We start from the raw sequence: 17133 nt of genomic DNA, 5'->3' as shown, positions 1-17133 counted from the left end.
AATTTCGAATGTTTCACTCTGTTTCGTCATTGAATTATAACATTCGAAAATGCTTGACTCGTGGATTATGTATTTTGTTGACTGTAAGCTGTGATTGATGACGATGTTGTTTTTTCATGCTGGATACAGAAGCAGCCACCGACCTAAAATTTGCAAATATCTGTTCTGATTTGCCAGCTGGAAGGATTTCCACGAAATTAAGAACAGTTCCTCGTTTTCCAGGCGAGAAATTTTTACTTCAGAACAGTTATATTTTTCCAGCTAGGAGGTAAAAAAACTTTCAGAATAACAGATACGAAATTACCAGGCGATTGATTTTACGCGAGTTAACTGTTCTTATCTACTAGGGCTGACAAAATCTTATAAGAACAGATCGCTAAATTTCAGCTTGACATTGAAGGACTTTTAAGAACAGAAACTTAATTTCCAGCTAACAGTTCGAACAGATCGACAATTTCCAGATGTTTTGTAGAACAGATGGAGAATTTTCAGCTGCCACTCCAGGCAACCACATTCAGGACTTTTTTTAAATTCCCTCAGAACAGATAGGAAATTCTTAGACACGTTATTTATAAATATAAGATATCAGACTATTTTTTCATAAGAACAGATCATATTTTTCCAGCTGTTCCCAATCTTCAGTAGAACAGATCATATTTTTCCAGCTGGTCCCAATCTTCAGTAAAACAGACCATATTTTTCCAGCTGGTCCCAATCTTCAGTAGAACAGACCACTTTTTTCCAGCAGACTTTTTTCTTTAGTTCGGTAAGAACAGACCGCCATATCCAGCTGGAACGTGCCTTCAGAACAGATATTTTGAAGTCCTCCTTCGGTGGATGCTTTCGTGGATAGTCAGTAATTGCAACTTTTATTTTTTTGTATTTAATCAAATTTGTCTTCATTACTCTTACACTAAAAACTCGTCTCTGTATCAACTTTCTTTTATTTTGAATCGAATTAACTTCTTAGCCACCTCAATTTTGTTTTGTTAATTTGTAATTAGAAAAAGTACCCGCTTCAACATTCAATGGATTTCTTAAAATAAGTAAGGGGACCTTACTTCCAATTTTTTTTGGCTGGACTAACTTAATAAGCTGTTAAAATGAAAGAGTAATAGTTTAAAGTGTTGTCTGTGAAGTCAGACGAACTTTTTTATGATGGTTTTAGCATACTATATATTCAAACAATACAATTTTCTAAAAATCTTTAGAAGTTAAAAGGTTTTAGTGGATTACCAGAATTAAGTAGCGAGAAGTAGCTTTTATAAAGTCTTTATGTGCCAAATTTTCACACGTCATGCTAGTTTGAGTGCTATGATTTTTACGAGACGTACATGTGAGTGAAATCATTATGCAGGGTGGTGACAACAAAAAAATGGGAAATGTTTATAACATAGAATATTGTATTTCACAACCATCCAGATAAATTGCAATTTGACCCTAATAATGTATATTGCTTACTTTTTTTCAAGTTTTTTCACTTAATTTGAAATAGAACTTATCTTTGCTATCGTTTATTTATACCAGGAAAGATCACAGGACCAATTTCTTTCGAAACCAGTCAAAAGAATCTCGTTGTAACTTTTCAATTTTAACTGTTAACTAGTTGTATCACAGTTTTGTTTGTTTGTTTATTTTTTTATTTATTTATCTGTTTTGCTCTCACAGCAACTGGATGTAAATTTTTGACTCTCAGATAAATATATTGTATGTTTCCTTCAACTTAACCCAAGTATTTAACTTCAATCTCTAGGGAACTAAAAAGAATACTTGAAAGGGGATGTCTACACCGAACAGTCCATGGAGGAAATGGTCAGCAGAGGAAATCAACCAACAAGGTCAACCACCAAGATATAACGGTGAAGAGGAAGAGAATCTCGTCTTTTCATTCTCCCCATCCTCTTCTCATCGCTTTCTTACACCTCATGGATCATCCTCTGATCAATGTCTTCTACTACCAAAATCTAAAACTACAAAAGATTCAGCTCAACAGGTTAAGACGCAATTTTTACTTATCTTATATTTCACTTATCACCTATCGACTGGCATTATCTAGGGGTCTAAGGATCTCCGATATAGGCGAAGTAGTGTAGTGGTTATCATTCTTGACTGCCACCCAGGAGGTCGGGGTTCTATTCCCACTATGTGCTTTGATTACTTGGCAAGTGAGTGTACAGACAATACATCATGGATGAGGTGATAGCATGCTGGCCGGTTCACGCCGGATTAACGCACTTGATCTGAAAAACTGTGTGTCAGTGTCTTGCAAGCTTGCAGGCAGTATAAACTAAAACGTAAGACGGTTCTAACGAGACGATTCCTAGAGACCACTCAATACAGAACCGGGCATCCCCTGCAAGGACTGAATGGATCTCTATTAAACGAATTATATATCTCCATTGATCCAGACGCCTTGTCGCAAACAAACTTGTTGTCATTTCTCGTTATTGTTTTGGTACTTTCACTCAATTCAGATTCGAATAATTTTCCTACGATCAATCTGATGACTTGACAGATCACTTTCCCGTTCTAAAAATGGTACCTACTCGAACTCATTTGTTGAATTTGAATTTGCTAAAAGGTGACCCTGGACAGCCCCGGATGTGACTAAAATCGAAAGCAGCCGGCTCGGTGATCTTTTTTCAATATGTTCTGGGCGTTAAATGTACAAAATTGCTTCTCTGGTTTCTGTATAATCCCGAAACTTTCTGATCGTAATTAGATTTATCTGATTTACACAATAAGAAGATGCTTCACGAGTAGAGCAGACCTATGCTAGTAGCTTCAATAGCTTATGTCACTTATGTCTAAAAGCATACTAAAAGTAACCTTTCTGACAGGGTGTTCCGAAAAAAAAGTGTTGTGCTAGGACAGGTCATACGGCGGACTTGGCGCCCGACCGCCCGCACTATGTACATCACCAACAACCAGTAGCTCGTTATAGGTGCAAACATGTGCGCAGCTGATTTATTTTGTCACTCGGTCGGCTTCAACCGATTGCTCCCTGCTTGAATCCTTTGTGTCTTGTCAAGAAAACACTTGGACCCCAATCCTTGCAATTAAAAGAAGTGTTTTTGCATGATAGATTTGTAAGTATGCTTTTTCTCTAGGCCTTTAATATTCTGCTTTGACACAGCTGCAGGACTAATGCAGAGCCTAAAAACTGCTAAAAATGATGTGTAGACCAGAAAGATAAAACTAAAGCGGCATAAAACGGAACGGTGCCAGTTTTATTTTATCTTTCTGGAGCATACAGATGGATAAAAATATAGGTAATTCTAGGAGAATATAATATATTTATTAACTGGTTGTGCAGGGTTGTGACATATAAGTGGTTCCAGTTTTCAGAGTATGGCAGAAATCATTGAGATCTCGAGGGCAGAGATTGCTCACTTTTCAAGGGCTGGGGCAAAATTTTGATATTATCTACAGTTCAGGGGCAAAATCATTGAAAACTGGCTATATTTACCTGTTTTTCTGGCTTTTTTGTGGTGGGAAACAGATCTTAGGGGCAGAGTTTTATGTTGGAAATTTTCCTTGGGGGCAACCATGACATGCTCTGAAAACCGGAAGTGGTTGAGTACAGTTGAAATACGTTGTGCAAAGTGCCGTAAAAAATCATTGAATACTTTAAATCTTAAATATTTTCATTTTGAAGAGTTTTTGCAAAAAAGTGAAACATGGAAAAGTTTCATTTTTCATTGGTTCAATTGAAATATAAGGGATTTGGAAAACTTTCTATCAGTATATACATCAAAATGCCAAAAAGATTTTGTTCAACCACCTTCACTTCAAGATTGACCACCATAGAATGAACTTCCTTTATAGGATGAACCATATTCATGTGGCTTTCAGCCTTGCACTCCATCGCAGAGGCTAATCAATTTTAATGACTTTTTTGACTGATGACCAAGTTAAAAAGTTTTATATACTGTAATTGTTTTATATTTGAGTATTAAAAAGGCATGCATTCAAATAATAAAGGTTTAAAATTTTTCTCTGGGCTAGTTAGTAAAATATCTCAAATAGGCTCTGTGATGGCGAGAATAACTTTGTATAAAGTTTTTGCTAATCAAATAATAGAAATAGAAATAGAAATGGAGTGCAAGGCTGAAAGCCACATGAATATGGTTCATCCTATAAAAGGAAGTTCATTCTATGGTGGCCTATCTTGAAGTGAAGGTGGTTGAACAAAATGTCTTTGGCATATTGATGTAACTGTCTATGTTTGGTTTTTTGCACAAACCCCTGTAACTATGGGCAAGCACCCCATTGCTAAGATGTTGGCTCAAAATCGAAAGTGAAACTACTGAAAATGAAAGTAAAATTCGGTCTGCACTCCAAATTCCGTAATCTTGATGTAGGATTTTATAAGCATAGACTGACAATCTAACTCTCGCATCAAATTCCCACCTTCTTCAGTAAATTGAAGATGAGAAAAAAACCTGAGCCTTAGGATCACGGATTGAAACAAATATAGAACAAGAAGGGTGGGATTTTAGAGCCGCCTGTCGTGCAAGTCATCACATGACGTCACTGAGAGGCCACGGTGCTAAAAAGACAGGCCTTGTGAAATGTGGCAATCTCATTGGTGGAAATTTGATAAACAGCTGCGAAGGAGCACCGGGAAGCAATCAGTAGAAGAGACCACTTTCGTTTTTGTTATCGATTGCGATATAAATTTCTCAGAGGGATTATTTGTCAATGTGTTGTGTCAACTTGTCAGCATAGTATTGTTGTAAAGGGAAAGGTAAAAGGGGTAAGACTAGCCCAGTTTCTAATCCTGATATAGGAGTTTAAGCTTAGACTGACAAAACAGATATAATTCTAAAAGGTAACTAAACTGGGTCCAAACAGTTAGTCACACTAGCGTCCCGCCAAAATGTTTATCAGAGATTAATGCTGCAAAAGCGCTATATCGTTTACTTGACTCTAAAGGGATTCATGAAAAAATAACCCAGCGCTTTTTGTCAGCGCTCATTTTCAAAAACTATGAGAAATTGCCTAAAATTTGAGCCATTGATGAAAATTTTTGAGCCAAGCCAAACTTGAAAACTAATTTGAAGATCGACTTCCCAAGAAAAATATCTATGGGGGAGACAGAACCCACCTAGATCCGCACACTGTCGGATAGGCTATTTCCTGGAAATTTTGCCGAACCTCAAACACTGACCCATTTACATGTGCGGAATTATTTTTACTTTAGCCTACAAACAAGGCCAATTAAAAATTAAAGCGCTGTCTTGGGAATTAAATAACAAAATTTGGTTGGGTGATATCCTGGCTGCTGCACATTCGCAATCAGTCATTTTGTCTTATTTTTTAAGTTTTCAAGTTTTAATTCATGTCTTGGGAACTTGAACTTGATTCAGGTAACTCTCATCCTTGTTGTTGCAAATACATCCTGTAGATGACTAATGTTGTTTTTTCTGGAAGCTTGATTTCCTACTGCCAAAACCCAAAATATTATGACTGATGAATTAGCCTGATAACTCGACTTAGTGTTCTAACTCAACTTAGTGTGCTAACTTGACTTAGCGTAATAGCTTGACTTAGCGTGCTAACTCGACTTCCCCAGGGAGACTTCAAAAGTTGGACCCCCAAAATGAACCCCTAAAATGAACCCCTAAAATTGACTACCAAATGAAACCCCTTGAAATTAAAAAAGGCTGTTTCTGGTGACAAAGGCTCTGGTGATTCTGCTGGTGGTGTGATTGTTCTGGTGGTCAGTTATGATGGATCTGGTAAATCTGATGATAGTGATGATAGATCTTGTGGTGATGATGATTTTTCTGGTGGCTATGTAGCCTGGAGATCCATGCTATGATTTCTTCTTTTATTTTTACTGAAGGCGAAATGTATAGCATGGTTAGAGTTGAGAGTTTGAATTTCCTAAATCCTAGTGACGGTTGAAAACACAGCAAATCAATTTTTTTTATTTTTTCATTGTTCACACTTTTTTAGAGAAAATGCAAGTTCCAAAATTTGGTTTTTATTTTAGTAGTGAGAACAGCACTAAATTCGAATTTCAAAATTTGGTTTTTATTTTAGTAGTGAGGACAGCACTAAATTCGAATTTCCCACTGTAAATTTTTTGAGGCCGAAATCTGCCTCGCAGCTTGTACCCCTCCTGTATATATAAGATTATAAAAATACAGGATGAGTCTCTGGCTGGTCATCTGGCTGGTCATCTGGCTATGATGATGATGATTCTGATGGTGGTGATGATGGTGATGATGGAACTGGTGGTTCCGTAAATGGAATCAATTTTGTTGATGAATTTGATGTTGGAATTGATGCTTATATTGCTTATAAATATGAATGTGTTGATGGGAGAATGGTGCTGGAATGTGATGAAGAAATTAAGGGTGATCATTAGATTCACCATCAGATTCATCAACACTGTTGATCCAACTAATAGAATCATCAGTTCCTTTTATTCCATCATCAAATTCACGACCACCATCAGATTCATCAACATCATTGATTGCAGCGTCAGATTCATCAACATCATTGATTCAACTTTCAGAATCACCAGATCCATCATTGAATTTGAGTTTTACAGCCAGAAACAACTGTATTTTTCAATCCATTTGAGGGGTCCAAAACTTTCCGGCTGAAAATGCTGGAAATATGCCGGTTGCACAAAGATGCGTATTAGCAATGGCCAAAATGTGGCTGAGTTAGATTTCTGAGAAAAAATTTTTCAGGCCGAAAATGCTGGAAATCGCCGTTTTTGTAGATTTTCATTGGACTTATTCCCTATATTTCTTTGTTTTTTTTCACACAAAAACATCATTGATAACTATCAAGCATTGTTTAATTGTCAATAAAACTGATTTTTACACACGGAACTTTCTAAAAAATGCTGTATTAGTGGAAAATCACCAGGAAAAGCGGTTTCTCTTGAATTTTTCAAGCTGCTGTACTTTATATTTTTTCATGAAATTGAACACTGATACAAAATGGCAATACCAATGATGACATTTTGTTGTCAAGCCAGCTATCTGCTCTCAAAAGTCTTCGAAAATCATATATATTTTGATTTCAAACAATAACTTCAAGTGCCTTCTTGTGCTTTCCAGCGAAATGCGTTTTGGAATGGATTTTAAAGATGTTAATAATATACATAGTGGGCAGCCCCCCAGGATTCTGGGGGAGGGGGGTTGGTGATTTTCAAATTTTTTGAATCAGGTGGGGGTTGAGTTGATGAAGAATTTCAGGTGGGGGTAACCCTATCAGTGTTTTTTCCAAGCACCCAAATGCCCCCGTTAGACGGTGGCATTAAACTCAATTCAAATTGAGCTCATTGATAAATTCTATAAATACATTCAATTTTAACCGTTTTAAAGTGCTAGTTAAGACAAAAATATGCTCAGCTTTCTGAACCCCCCACCAGGGCTAGCCCTGGACCCACAGGGGGGCTCAAGGCGCCCCCAGCCTCTGATATCGTTGCTTACGCCTTTGTTAAAAACTCAATTTGAAAGTACAAACAGAGGCATTGCTTGGTGCTTGGAAAAATCCCTGTCCTATACAGGTGGGGGTAGAAATTTTCAGGTGGGGGTTGTGGAGTTTTGAGTGTATCTTTCATTTTTTATGAGAACCTTAGTTGAAAAAAAAATTGAAAAAACTATCCAACTTTACAAGTAAAAACTACAAAATGTTTATTTTTTGTCCTCCAATCTCTTCCTCTCCAGTTCATATTCATCAGGGGACTTCACTGGAATTTTGAGCGTTCCTAAAGGAACAAAATCTCCAAGTTCACAGGCAAAATTCTATTGAAGAAAAAAATCTCACATTTTTTAACACAGCTACCTCACACTTACTAATAGGATCATGAAATGGCTAAAAGATCAGGCAAACAAAAAAGAATCCAAACCTAAAAGAAAAACATCCAAACCTAAAAGAAAAACATCCCAATTTGTAGCATACTGTATACAACTTTTGAATTTAATATAACACTGGTGAGGGTGTTTCAATCAGATCTATCAAACTTTTAAAATTTGAGAGAAAGATAAAATTGGATTTTTCAGGTGGGGGTTGGAAGGTCTTATAAATTCAGGTGGGGGTTGCCCAAGAAGGTTTGGGTTGAGTAGTCCTCAATTTTCAGGTGGGGGTAAACCCATGCAGATGGGGGTAACTTTTTAGGTGGGGGTTGGAGGGGTGTTGCCCACTATGATATAAAACTGCACCTTCCTTGTGGCTTTTGAATTCCCCAATTATTTCTGTGTCATTTTGAAAATAAAACATTGAGGGTGCATTAGCATTGAGAACTTATTTTCTATGGTCTCATTGCTAATGCTTCATGGATTATTTCTCCTGGCATGGATAAGGATAACTATCGTGTTTTAAAAACTGATCAAGAACAACAAGATGAAGGCTCCAATTTTCAGGACTTACAAATTTTGAAATAGTTCAGAAAAAAAGAGATATAAATCCAAAAGCAAACTATTTCAAAATGACACAAGGCCAAGTGGAATTAAAAAAGGGGAGAATATCCAGGAAAGCGTTTGAAGGCTCAAAAGAATGTTACTGAAAACTTATTTTTTCTGTGACCCTTTGCAAGGAAATTTGATAGAATTCTTTTCAATTTTATTATTTTTTTCAAAAATATGCTTATAATTTGGCTAAGTACTTTAGAAAAATAAACAAATAGCTTTGAAAACTATTACTGCCCCGGTGGGGGGGGGGACTTAGGCAAATGGAGGGTACGGTATGTGCCGCCCTTAAGGGTACCTTTTTTGGAGTTCCAAGGTCCCGCTAAGGGTCGGAAAAATCAGAAAATCAAATTTCAGTCCCACTAAGGGTCGAAAAATTGGAAAATTTCAACTTTTTACCCCCTGAAAGATCGAAATTTGGTCAAAATTGGTCAAATTTGTCCCGCTAAGGGTCGCAAAATTCCCAAAATTTTCCTTTGTTTTCTCCTTTTTAGTCCCGGTAAGGGTCCAAAGTTCGAAAGTCGGGCGGCACCCCCCCCCCGTCAGCTCGCAACCCTAGTACGGGGGTCCCCCCGGGATTACTGCAAAGTAAAATAAACAATAAAGAATTTGATTACAATATCGCATTGCTACTACTTCCTAGCTTAGTAAATAAACTGTTTTATTTTACATGCAAATAACAACAATGAATTGTGGTGTTTTCTTTCTAAGACATTCAAAGTTTCTTGTTGACTTGTTAATCTAAACAATATATATTGGTAGAGGCAATAAAAAGGCTGAATGATAAACTTTTTGAACTATTAACAGAACAATTCATTTCATGAGAAGGTAAGTTTATTATATTAAAATCGACAAATTTGTCCAGCTGGTAGATTTGGTGATAATTTATGGGTATCATTATATTCAAAGTTGATAAAATTTAATGAGTGGCTTGATTTGAAGACTTAAAATCGCAAAACCAAAAAGCAATTTAAATAGTTCAACAGTCACATTATCACAGGCTTATAAATAGTGTAGTTAATTACTTTAGCAGCTCACCAAAATTTGAAAATCACAGAGTTTTCCTTGTCAGAATAAGTGCAATCTTGTTTCATGCAGAGTGCAATTATGTCTGATGTGGTAACTTTTTTACGTTGTTTTTGTATTATAAAAAAAGATAAAAGCTTATCAGACTAGACATTTTTCAGCAACTGGTATGTACTTACTTATGATAAAAATGAAAGATCATAGAAAATTGTATCACCAGTTTGTGGCTTTAACGTTGAGGAATATTCATATAACATAAGTTTTAGCTTTTTAAATTTTGATGTCCACTGTTACCTTATTAATTGCGTTCATATTGTGTTCATAGGTTAGTGAAGATATGGCGGATTTGATCAGCTCTACATCTTATGTTCCATCAGACGGCATGAAAGTTGAAGATTTAATGAAATCAGGCACCGGCATCACTTACAAGTATGTCTTTCTCGAACTAATTTTTGGTGACCTCGCCTCAGTTGCCTGAGAATTTGCCTTTTTAATCACCTTTCTCTTGTTTTATATCTCGCAATCTTTTCTTGAAAACTGGTCAGTTATTCTAAAGTCCGAAGTTCCGATGCAAGTTTTTTTATCCTTTCCTCTTCAATGCTGAGTGTAACTTTTGATGGTCTCCATCGCCTGCTTGTATAGATTCCGTCTTTTATCAGAACTGATCAGTGGACTTTTATTTATTCCCGCCTTTGAAGAGTTTTTGTTCCTTTTTCAGTGACTTCATTATATTGCCAGGATATATCGACTTTGGCACTGGAGATGTGGTACGTACTTTACCCCCGTTAAAGCTTCTATTTTAAATGTTTTTGTTACAAAGACTGCGTATCGATTTTAATTTATTATGTACCCTACCCTGCATTCCATGGCCTTATTTTGGATGTCTAAGTTATGCATTCTTACAATGCTTGTCTTTCAGTCTGTCCAAATTTCTTTTTCTATATCACCGATTCGCACAACACGTACTCGTTGTGTTTGGCAATTTAAGAAAAAAGACGTGCATTCTCTTTCATTATTTTCCAAAATCTGATAAAACACGTTAGTATTTAATTATACCAATGATATGTCGGACGATTTAAAACCAAAGCTCTTATTTTTAGGCATTGAATTCACCATTGACGAAAAAGATCACCTTAAAAACACCATTCATAAGTTCTCCTATGGATACTGTCACAGGTAAATCTTTTTTCAGTGATTAAAATAGATTTCTCTTCAATATTGATCTCGTCAATTTGATAAGGTACTGCGGTACCTAGATAAGCTTATTGGCTGATTAGGAAGTGTTCTAAGTTCAGGCCTTAGAACACTTGGCCTGACAAGGGAATTTGAGTCAACGCGTTTGGCTTGGTAGGGTAAACGCGGTGATCACATAGCAAAAATGAGTGATTGTGAAGTGTTCTAAGGCCTGAACTAGGGTTCAGAAGACCTGACAAGTGAATTTGAGTCACTGCGTTTGGCTTGGTAGGGTAAACGCGGTGATCACATAGCTAAAATGAGTGGTTATGAAGTGTTCTAAGGCCTGAACTAGGGTTCAGAAGACCTGACAAGGGAATTTGAGTCGCCGTGTTTGGCTTGGTAGGGTAAACGCGGTGATCACATAGCAAAAATGAGTGATGAGATTAGTTCAAATAAGAACATTTAACTTATAAGAGACGTTCAAATGCATTCAGTGCGACTCTCTGAGCTGTTAGCTTCTGTTCATTTCTTTTACAGTTGACGCTCGCTTAATTAAATTTCTATTATTCATATATTTCTATGATTCGAAATTATTCCCAGTCCCCGACAAGGAAGAAACTCGAATCTCTCTGTAATTTGAACGAAAAAGATTCCCTGTTCGAGTTTGAATTAGCGAGAGTGAACTGTTTAAATATTTCATTTTTTAGAATCTGATATGGCAAAGACTATGGCTGTAAGTTGAAAATGTTTTTTTTTTGTCATGCTTAGTAACGGCCATTTTACTTTAGCTCTAAGCGATATACTCATCATACTACTATGCTCGTAAAGGAACATTTTTATGATTAAAAAAGGGTTTTGTTTTATTTAGCTTCTTGGAGGTATCGGTATAATTCATCATAATTGTTCAATCGAATTCCAAGCAAACGAAGTACACAAAGTCAAACGTTTCGAACAAGGTTTCATAACAGACCCTATTGTGATTAGTCCTTCGCATACAGTCACTGATGTCAAAAATATTCACAAAAAGTTCGGCTTCTCTGGCTTTCCTGTCACAGGTTTGTAATGACTTTTTTCCCTGCTTGCGTTTCTCCCTTTTTTATGATGTAATGCGAGACAAATTTGATATTTTGTTCTTTGGGAAGACCTTCAGAAAACTGTGGGTCGGTCGTTCGTTCGGTATTATAAAAATAAATTTCTTTAAGTCTAGCGTCGGAAGGTCTAAAAGATTTGTGACGTTTTGAATCAGTACACTTTTTGCTCTTTATCGATGAGCTTTCATGCCATTTCAAATGTGATATTTTAAAATCATCTTAGTTTTGGGATGAATTTACACTTTTTCAACTTATTCAGTTAAAAATATCTGCAAAAAACTTATGATATTATTCCCATTTTAGAAAAAAAACATAGTCGGTCTCGCCTTTATCCATTTTCATAAAAAGGTTGGGCTGGGTTTTTGACTATTAATCGCTACCTATTTTATTTACATTGTTTTATTCGGATCAAATCACTATATTTTCACCAAATTTTCAGCAATTTTAGATGTCAGAAGTAACGTTTAGGTCCTTTCAAAGTTCGAGGTATTAAAACGGATGTATAAAAGCACCATTTTGGAGTTCGAAAGTCGAATAATTTATCTTAAAAATAACGTCTTAGCATTTAGGATAGGTCACTCCATTGGGCTCTTCCAGAAAAAAAAATTGAATATGGGGGGGGGGTTGGAGGATATAACATTTTTTGGAAATTTAACCCCCCCCCCCCCGGACATTGTGAATTTTGACCCCCCCGGACAACGGATCTCACCCCCCCCCCCGGACAAGCATCAGTTGACCTCCCGGACAAGCATCAGTTGACCCCCCGGACATTCAAAATCACCCCTAATCAGAGCAAATTTACCACTAAAACAAGGCAAGTTTTGCAGATTTTTCACTACCCCCTGACAAAATATCCAATATATCCTCCACCCCCATGTACAAAAATGTTCTGGAAGAGCACATTAATACATGGGTATTTAGAATAATATAAGAAGGTTACTCAAAGTTAAAAATAAATTTAGATAATTTGGTTTGCACCCTTCCAAATTTTTTACTAATCTTTTCCGTAGAGAATGGGAAAGTTGGTGGTAAATTAGTGGGTATTGTCACTAACCGAGATGTTGACTTCATCTCACCTGAAGATCATGAAAAACCAGCGTCAGAGGTGAATTCTTTTTTAACTCATTTGATAATATGCAATTTTTTTCACATACGAATATCTAGAGTTCGGACTAGGATAATCTGGAGGTTTTCATGTAATATAATCTCTACCATTGCGGTCGATTTGCGTAAGGAATCACCTCTGCAAAATTTGTTCTTCCATATTGGTCGATTTCCCGTTAAAGATACATAGCTTTGCCGAGCCTGAAAGCCTTTGGATCCCCTGCCTCGTCAGCCATTTCTAACTTAAGGAAGATATTTTTAGAATTCAATTTTTGTTTTTACTGACGGGTTTTTTACCATGCTTTTTACCATGCTTGAATTGTGCATAGAAACATTTTTAGTGTTGATAATTTACTGCAATAAAAGTTTGTATTTTATGGAATACATTGTAAAGGTTTCTAAAAACAAAATAAAAATATTTATTGCTGTAAATTTTTTTTCCCGAAATCAGTCAACCAGGGAAATTTAATTCTGCGAATGTTTAAATTTTGGCTAAACCGCTAAATTTGCTGTTTTTGAGGTCTAAACCACGGAAGACGGTAAAACCAATTTTTGTTTAGATTTTATAAAAATCCCTTTTATTTTGGAAGAAAATCGTTATCACTTTTTGCTTTCATAGATCATGACAATGAAAGAAGAATTGACCGTGGGAAGAGATGGCATCACCCTCAAAGAAGCAAACGAAATTCTGTCCAAAAGTAAAAAAGGTAGGGTCAATTCAATTGCTCACTATTAATTTCGTTAATTTAAACTTTTGCTTTGAGCTTAAAACTAAAAAACTTAAAAACTTGCAGATTTTTAACACATAGTCTGAGTGATCAACCTTCCATTTTCTCTAATATTCCTAAATGTCTTTTTTTCACCTCAGGAAAACTTCCGATCGTCGACGATGATTTCAATCTGGTTGCGTTGATCTCGCGGACTGATTTGCAAAAAAATCGTGAATACCCTTTAGCTTCTAAAGATTCCAAGAAACAACTACTCGGTATGCTCATCTTTGCAGCTCTTGAGTATTATCATTATCGATGTTCTCAAATACGTTCCCTTATCCATATATCTGTTTCATTCCATTATTGACAAGAAACAATTTCCGATGAAATGAGTCAAAATTCTCCCTGCTATCTTCAGCCGACAAAGCTTTCCGCGATTTTTATCCTCGCAAAAATTTCAAGACGAGTGTATTAGTGTATAAGTTAATCTTCTCCTTTCGTTCAGTTGGAGCTGCTATCAGTACACATGACGAAGATGTGCCACGTCTAGCAGCACTCGTTGAAGCAGGGGTTGATGTTGTTGTTCTCGATTCTTCACAAGGAAATTCATCCTTCCAAATCGAACGTATCAAAGAAATCAAAGCCAAATATCCTAATCTAGAAGTCATTGCTGGAAACGTTGTCACTGCTGCACAAGCTAAGAATTTAATTGATGCCGGCGCTGATGGCTTACGTGTGGGTATGGGTAGTGGATCCATTTGTATCACACAAGAAGTGTGTGCTGTTGGGCGGCCCCAAGGTACTGCCGTCTTTTACGTCAGTGAATACGCCCGTCGTTTCGGTGTTCCTTGTATCGCTGACGGGGGTATTTCAAATGCTGGACACATCATTAAAGCGTTAACGCTGGGAGCATCGACTGTGATGATGGGCTCGTTATTAGCTGGTACTTTTGAAGCGCCTGGTGAATACTTCTATCAAAATGGCGTTCGTTTGAAGCGATACCGTGGTATGGGATCGCTCGGTGCTATGAAAAGCAAAGGAAGTCAAAGTCGCTATTTCGTGGAAAGTGACAAAGTGAAAGTTGCTCAAGGTGTCAGTGGTTCAGTGGAAGATAAAGGGAGTTTGTTCAAATTCATCCCTTACCTTACCGCGGGTGTTCAACACGGATGTCAAGATATTGGAGCTAAATCTCTTACTTCGCTAAGGTATGAAAGGATGAAGTCGAATTTAGAGAAAGTTTCTCATGAAAGTTCTCTTTTCGCTTTAATGTAATATCACCTTATCACTTTTGTTTCAGTTCTTCTTTATAATAGATTTAGAGTAAAATACTATTTAAAAAAAATGCACACACAAATTTCCTTACAGTTAAACATTCATGGTAAAAAAAGTAAAAATACCATGGCAGAAATTTTAAAATGTATGTCAGTAAAAAAATACTCTTGATATTATTTTTAGATCGATGACATACAGTGGACAATTAAGAGTTGAAAAACGCACACCATCCGCTCAAAGAGAAGGAGGGGTGCATGGCCTTCATTCGTAAGTTGTAATTTGTTGGTTTCTTCTGTAAAAGGGGAGGGGCTGACTAATACTTTAGGCGTACAAACTTTCGCGAGCAGAAACTTTCGCGATTTTCGCGAATTTTGGCCCTTTTCGCGAAAGTAAATGTCTTTAAAAATTCTTGGAAGGGCCATTCGCGAAAGTTTATGCTCGCGAAAAATATTTTTTCGTTAAATTCGCGAAAGTAAATGTCGTGAATTTCGCGATTTTTCGTCCTCGCGAAAGTTTCTGCTCGCGAAAGTTTGTACGTCTAAAGTATTAGTGACCCTCACCTCACATGCGATGTAAATTGAAATTTCTAAAATTCAAATCGACGACAGTGCTCATATCCCAAAGAGTTCGAGTTTTAGGGGGGGGCAAACAAACCTTTAGGATTCGTAGCACCTTTCGTGGAACGCAGCCGCATGTAATTGGTTCGAAAGTAGATAGGACTTTGAGACTTTTATGAGAGGGGTCCGCGAATTAGGCAAAAGAGGGTGAAAAGAAGATGTCAAACCCTTATTTTATTATGAAAAAGCTTCCTATTGCTTGCCGATGGCGCTATCTTCTGTAGACAGATGTTATAAGAAAAATCGACTTCCAACTCCAGATACGTCTGAAATTTCCTTGCTCTCAGTATTTTATAAACAGTGTTTGCTTTTTTTACCTATATTATTTTTCCTTAATTTCCTTTTTTAGGTACGAGAAGCAACTTTTTTAAAATGGTCTAGCTAATTAATTGCACTTTTTAATCAATATGACTTGAAAATAATGTTTGGGACGCTGGCTGTATTTTTACACTTCGTTGTATTTGGTCCATGGTTAAATATATTTTTATTTGAATTTTTAGATGAATTAGTTGATTAGTGATTAGAAAATTTTTCTTTGAGTTTTTTATATTGTGTACTGTAATTAAATATTAAAATAGAAAATTACTTTTTGTTTATTATATCCTAAATATTGTTGAAAGTTTTATTTTGTTTTCTCACATTTGTATTTTGTCCTTCTTCACCTTTGAAACCAGTTGAAACCTACTTTTGATGACTGCTTGTTTCGTTTGTTTTTTTTGCGGAATCAAACGATTTGGCATGACACCTCTTACAAATCCCGTTAGAACCCGTTAGTTAGTCTAGAATTATTTATCAATCTTTTTACAATGAATTTTTAAACATTTTCGGTAGAATATATTATATCCTTATTATCTAAAATATATCGTGGCATCAATTTGCAACTCTTTGGGTATCTTCTTTCTCTTCTTTATAAATCAAATATTACAGCAAATCCAAACTTCTACAACACGAATTTTCCATAAATAACTGAAACTACCATAATTTTACGAGGTTTCAAGATATTTGAGGATTTTAGATATTGTTGAGGATTTTAGATATTGGATTTTTCATATTTCCCCAATTCAATATGTAATTTCGGCGAAATCTAAACCAATTAAACAACGAAAGGTCATACATTTTTCTGTTAGACAACCGTTTCTTTGCATTGAAATACAGTGTATTTCAATGCAAAGAAACGGTTGTTACAATTAAACAACGATATTTGACGATGAAGACTTTCGCGAAAATCATAAATTAATTTTGAAGGTTTTGAGTAAGAATAGTTGAGTCGTCATAGTTTACAGGAAATAAATATTATAAAGCTGAAACTTTCAAAATTAAAGGTCTTGGGCCACTTGAAACAGAATTGTATCAAAATAAAACCTACTGTATAAACAAGTTGCAGTTCAATTGCGAAGCTTTGTTTAAAGTGGTCCACCCGCCTCGAAAAAATCTTTAAAAACAATTTAACTACATGATTTGATAATTTTGAAACATTTTTTGTTTCAGAAGCCGATTTGTATGTTTTCTTTCCGTCATTTGAGGTGGGCCACTAGCAACTTTTTCATCAAAGTGTAACTTTTCGTGTTTCAGTTTTTAAATGTTTCTACCTGGTTTTGCTCCACAAAAGAGTTTCTCTCTTTGAAATGAATTTTCTCGATCTATCAACGATAAATCATTTAAATCATTTAAATGACAAAACCATTTTAATTAGTTATTA

General features: G+C 36.0%; 1 protein-coding gene across 3 annotated transcripts; it reads left to right on the top strand.

Annotated features, from left to right (window-relative positions):
- Positions 1–1753: 1753 nt before the first annotated feature.
- Positions 1754–16322, top strand: LOC136798253 (inosine-5'-monophosphate dehydrogenase 2-like). Of its 3 annotated transcripts, none has more exons than XM_067054835.1 (12): positions 1754–1993; positions 9790–9893; positions 10183–10231; positions 10565–10640; positions 11348–11373; positions 11509–11695; positions 12742–12836; positions 13455–13542; positions 13704–13820; positions 14051–14750; positions 15001–15084; positions 15784–16072. In XM_067054835.1, exons 1-12 carry the CDS (start codon positions 1781–1783, stop codon positions 15803–15805), a joined length of 1761 nt encoding a protein of 586 aa, XP_066910936.1. In that variant the 5' UTR covers positions 1754–1780; the 3' UTR covers positions 15806–16072. The 3 variants fall into 3 exon arrangements, with proteins under 3 accessions (XP_066910936.1, XP_066910950.1, XP_066910942.1); XM_067054849.1 differs by lacking the exon at positions 1754–1993 and adding an exon at positions 2972–3089 and having other exon boundaries at positions 15784–16322; XM_067054841.1 differs by lacking the exon at positions 1754–1993 and adding an exon at positions 9196–9266.
- Positions 16323–17133: the final 811 nt, after the last annotated feature.

The sequence above is a fragment of the Clytia hemisphaerica genome, unplaced genomic scaffold (assembly GCF_902728285.1).
Source record: "Clytia hemisphaerica strain Z4C2 unplaced genomic scaffold, Clytia hemisphaerica genome assembly, whole genome shotgun sequence".
Lineage (NCBI taxonomy): Eukaryota > Metazoa > Cnidaria > Hydrozoa > Leptothecata > Clytiidae > Clytia > Clytia hemisphaerica.
The sequence above is the reverse complement of the archived record's forward strand: the minus strand, read 5'-3'. Positions and strand labels throughout refer to the sequence as shown.

Coding starts and splice junctions, on each gene's coding strand:
- LOC136798253 (XM_067054835.1), top strand. CDS start 1,781: ATGTCTACACCGAACAGTCCATGGAGGAAATGGTCAGCAGAGGAAATC. Junction 1,994..9,789: donor CAAAAGATTCAGCTCAACAG/GTTAAGACGCAA, acceptor TTGTGTTCATAG/GTTAGTGAAGATATGGCGGA. Junction 15,085..15,783: donor GGGGTGCATGGCCTTCATTC/GTAAGTTGTAAT, acceptor TTCCTTTTTTAG/GTACGAGAAGCAACTTTTTT.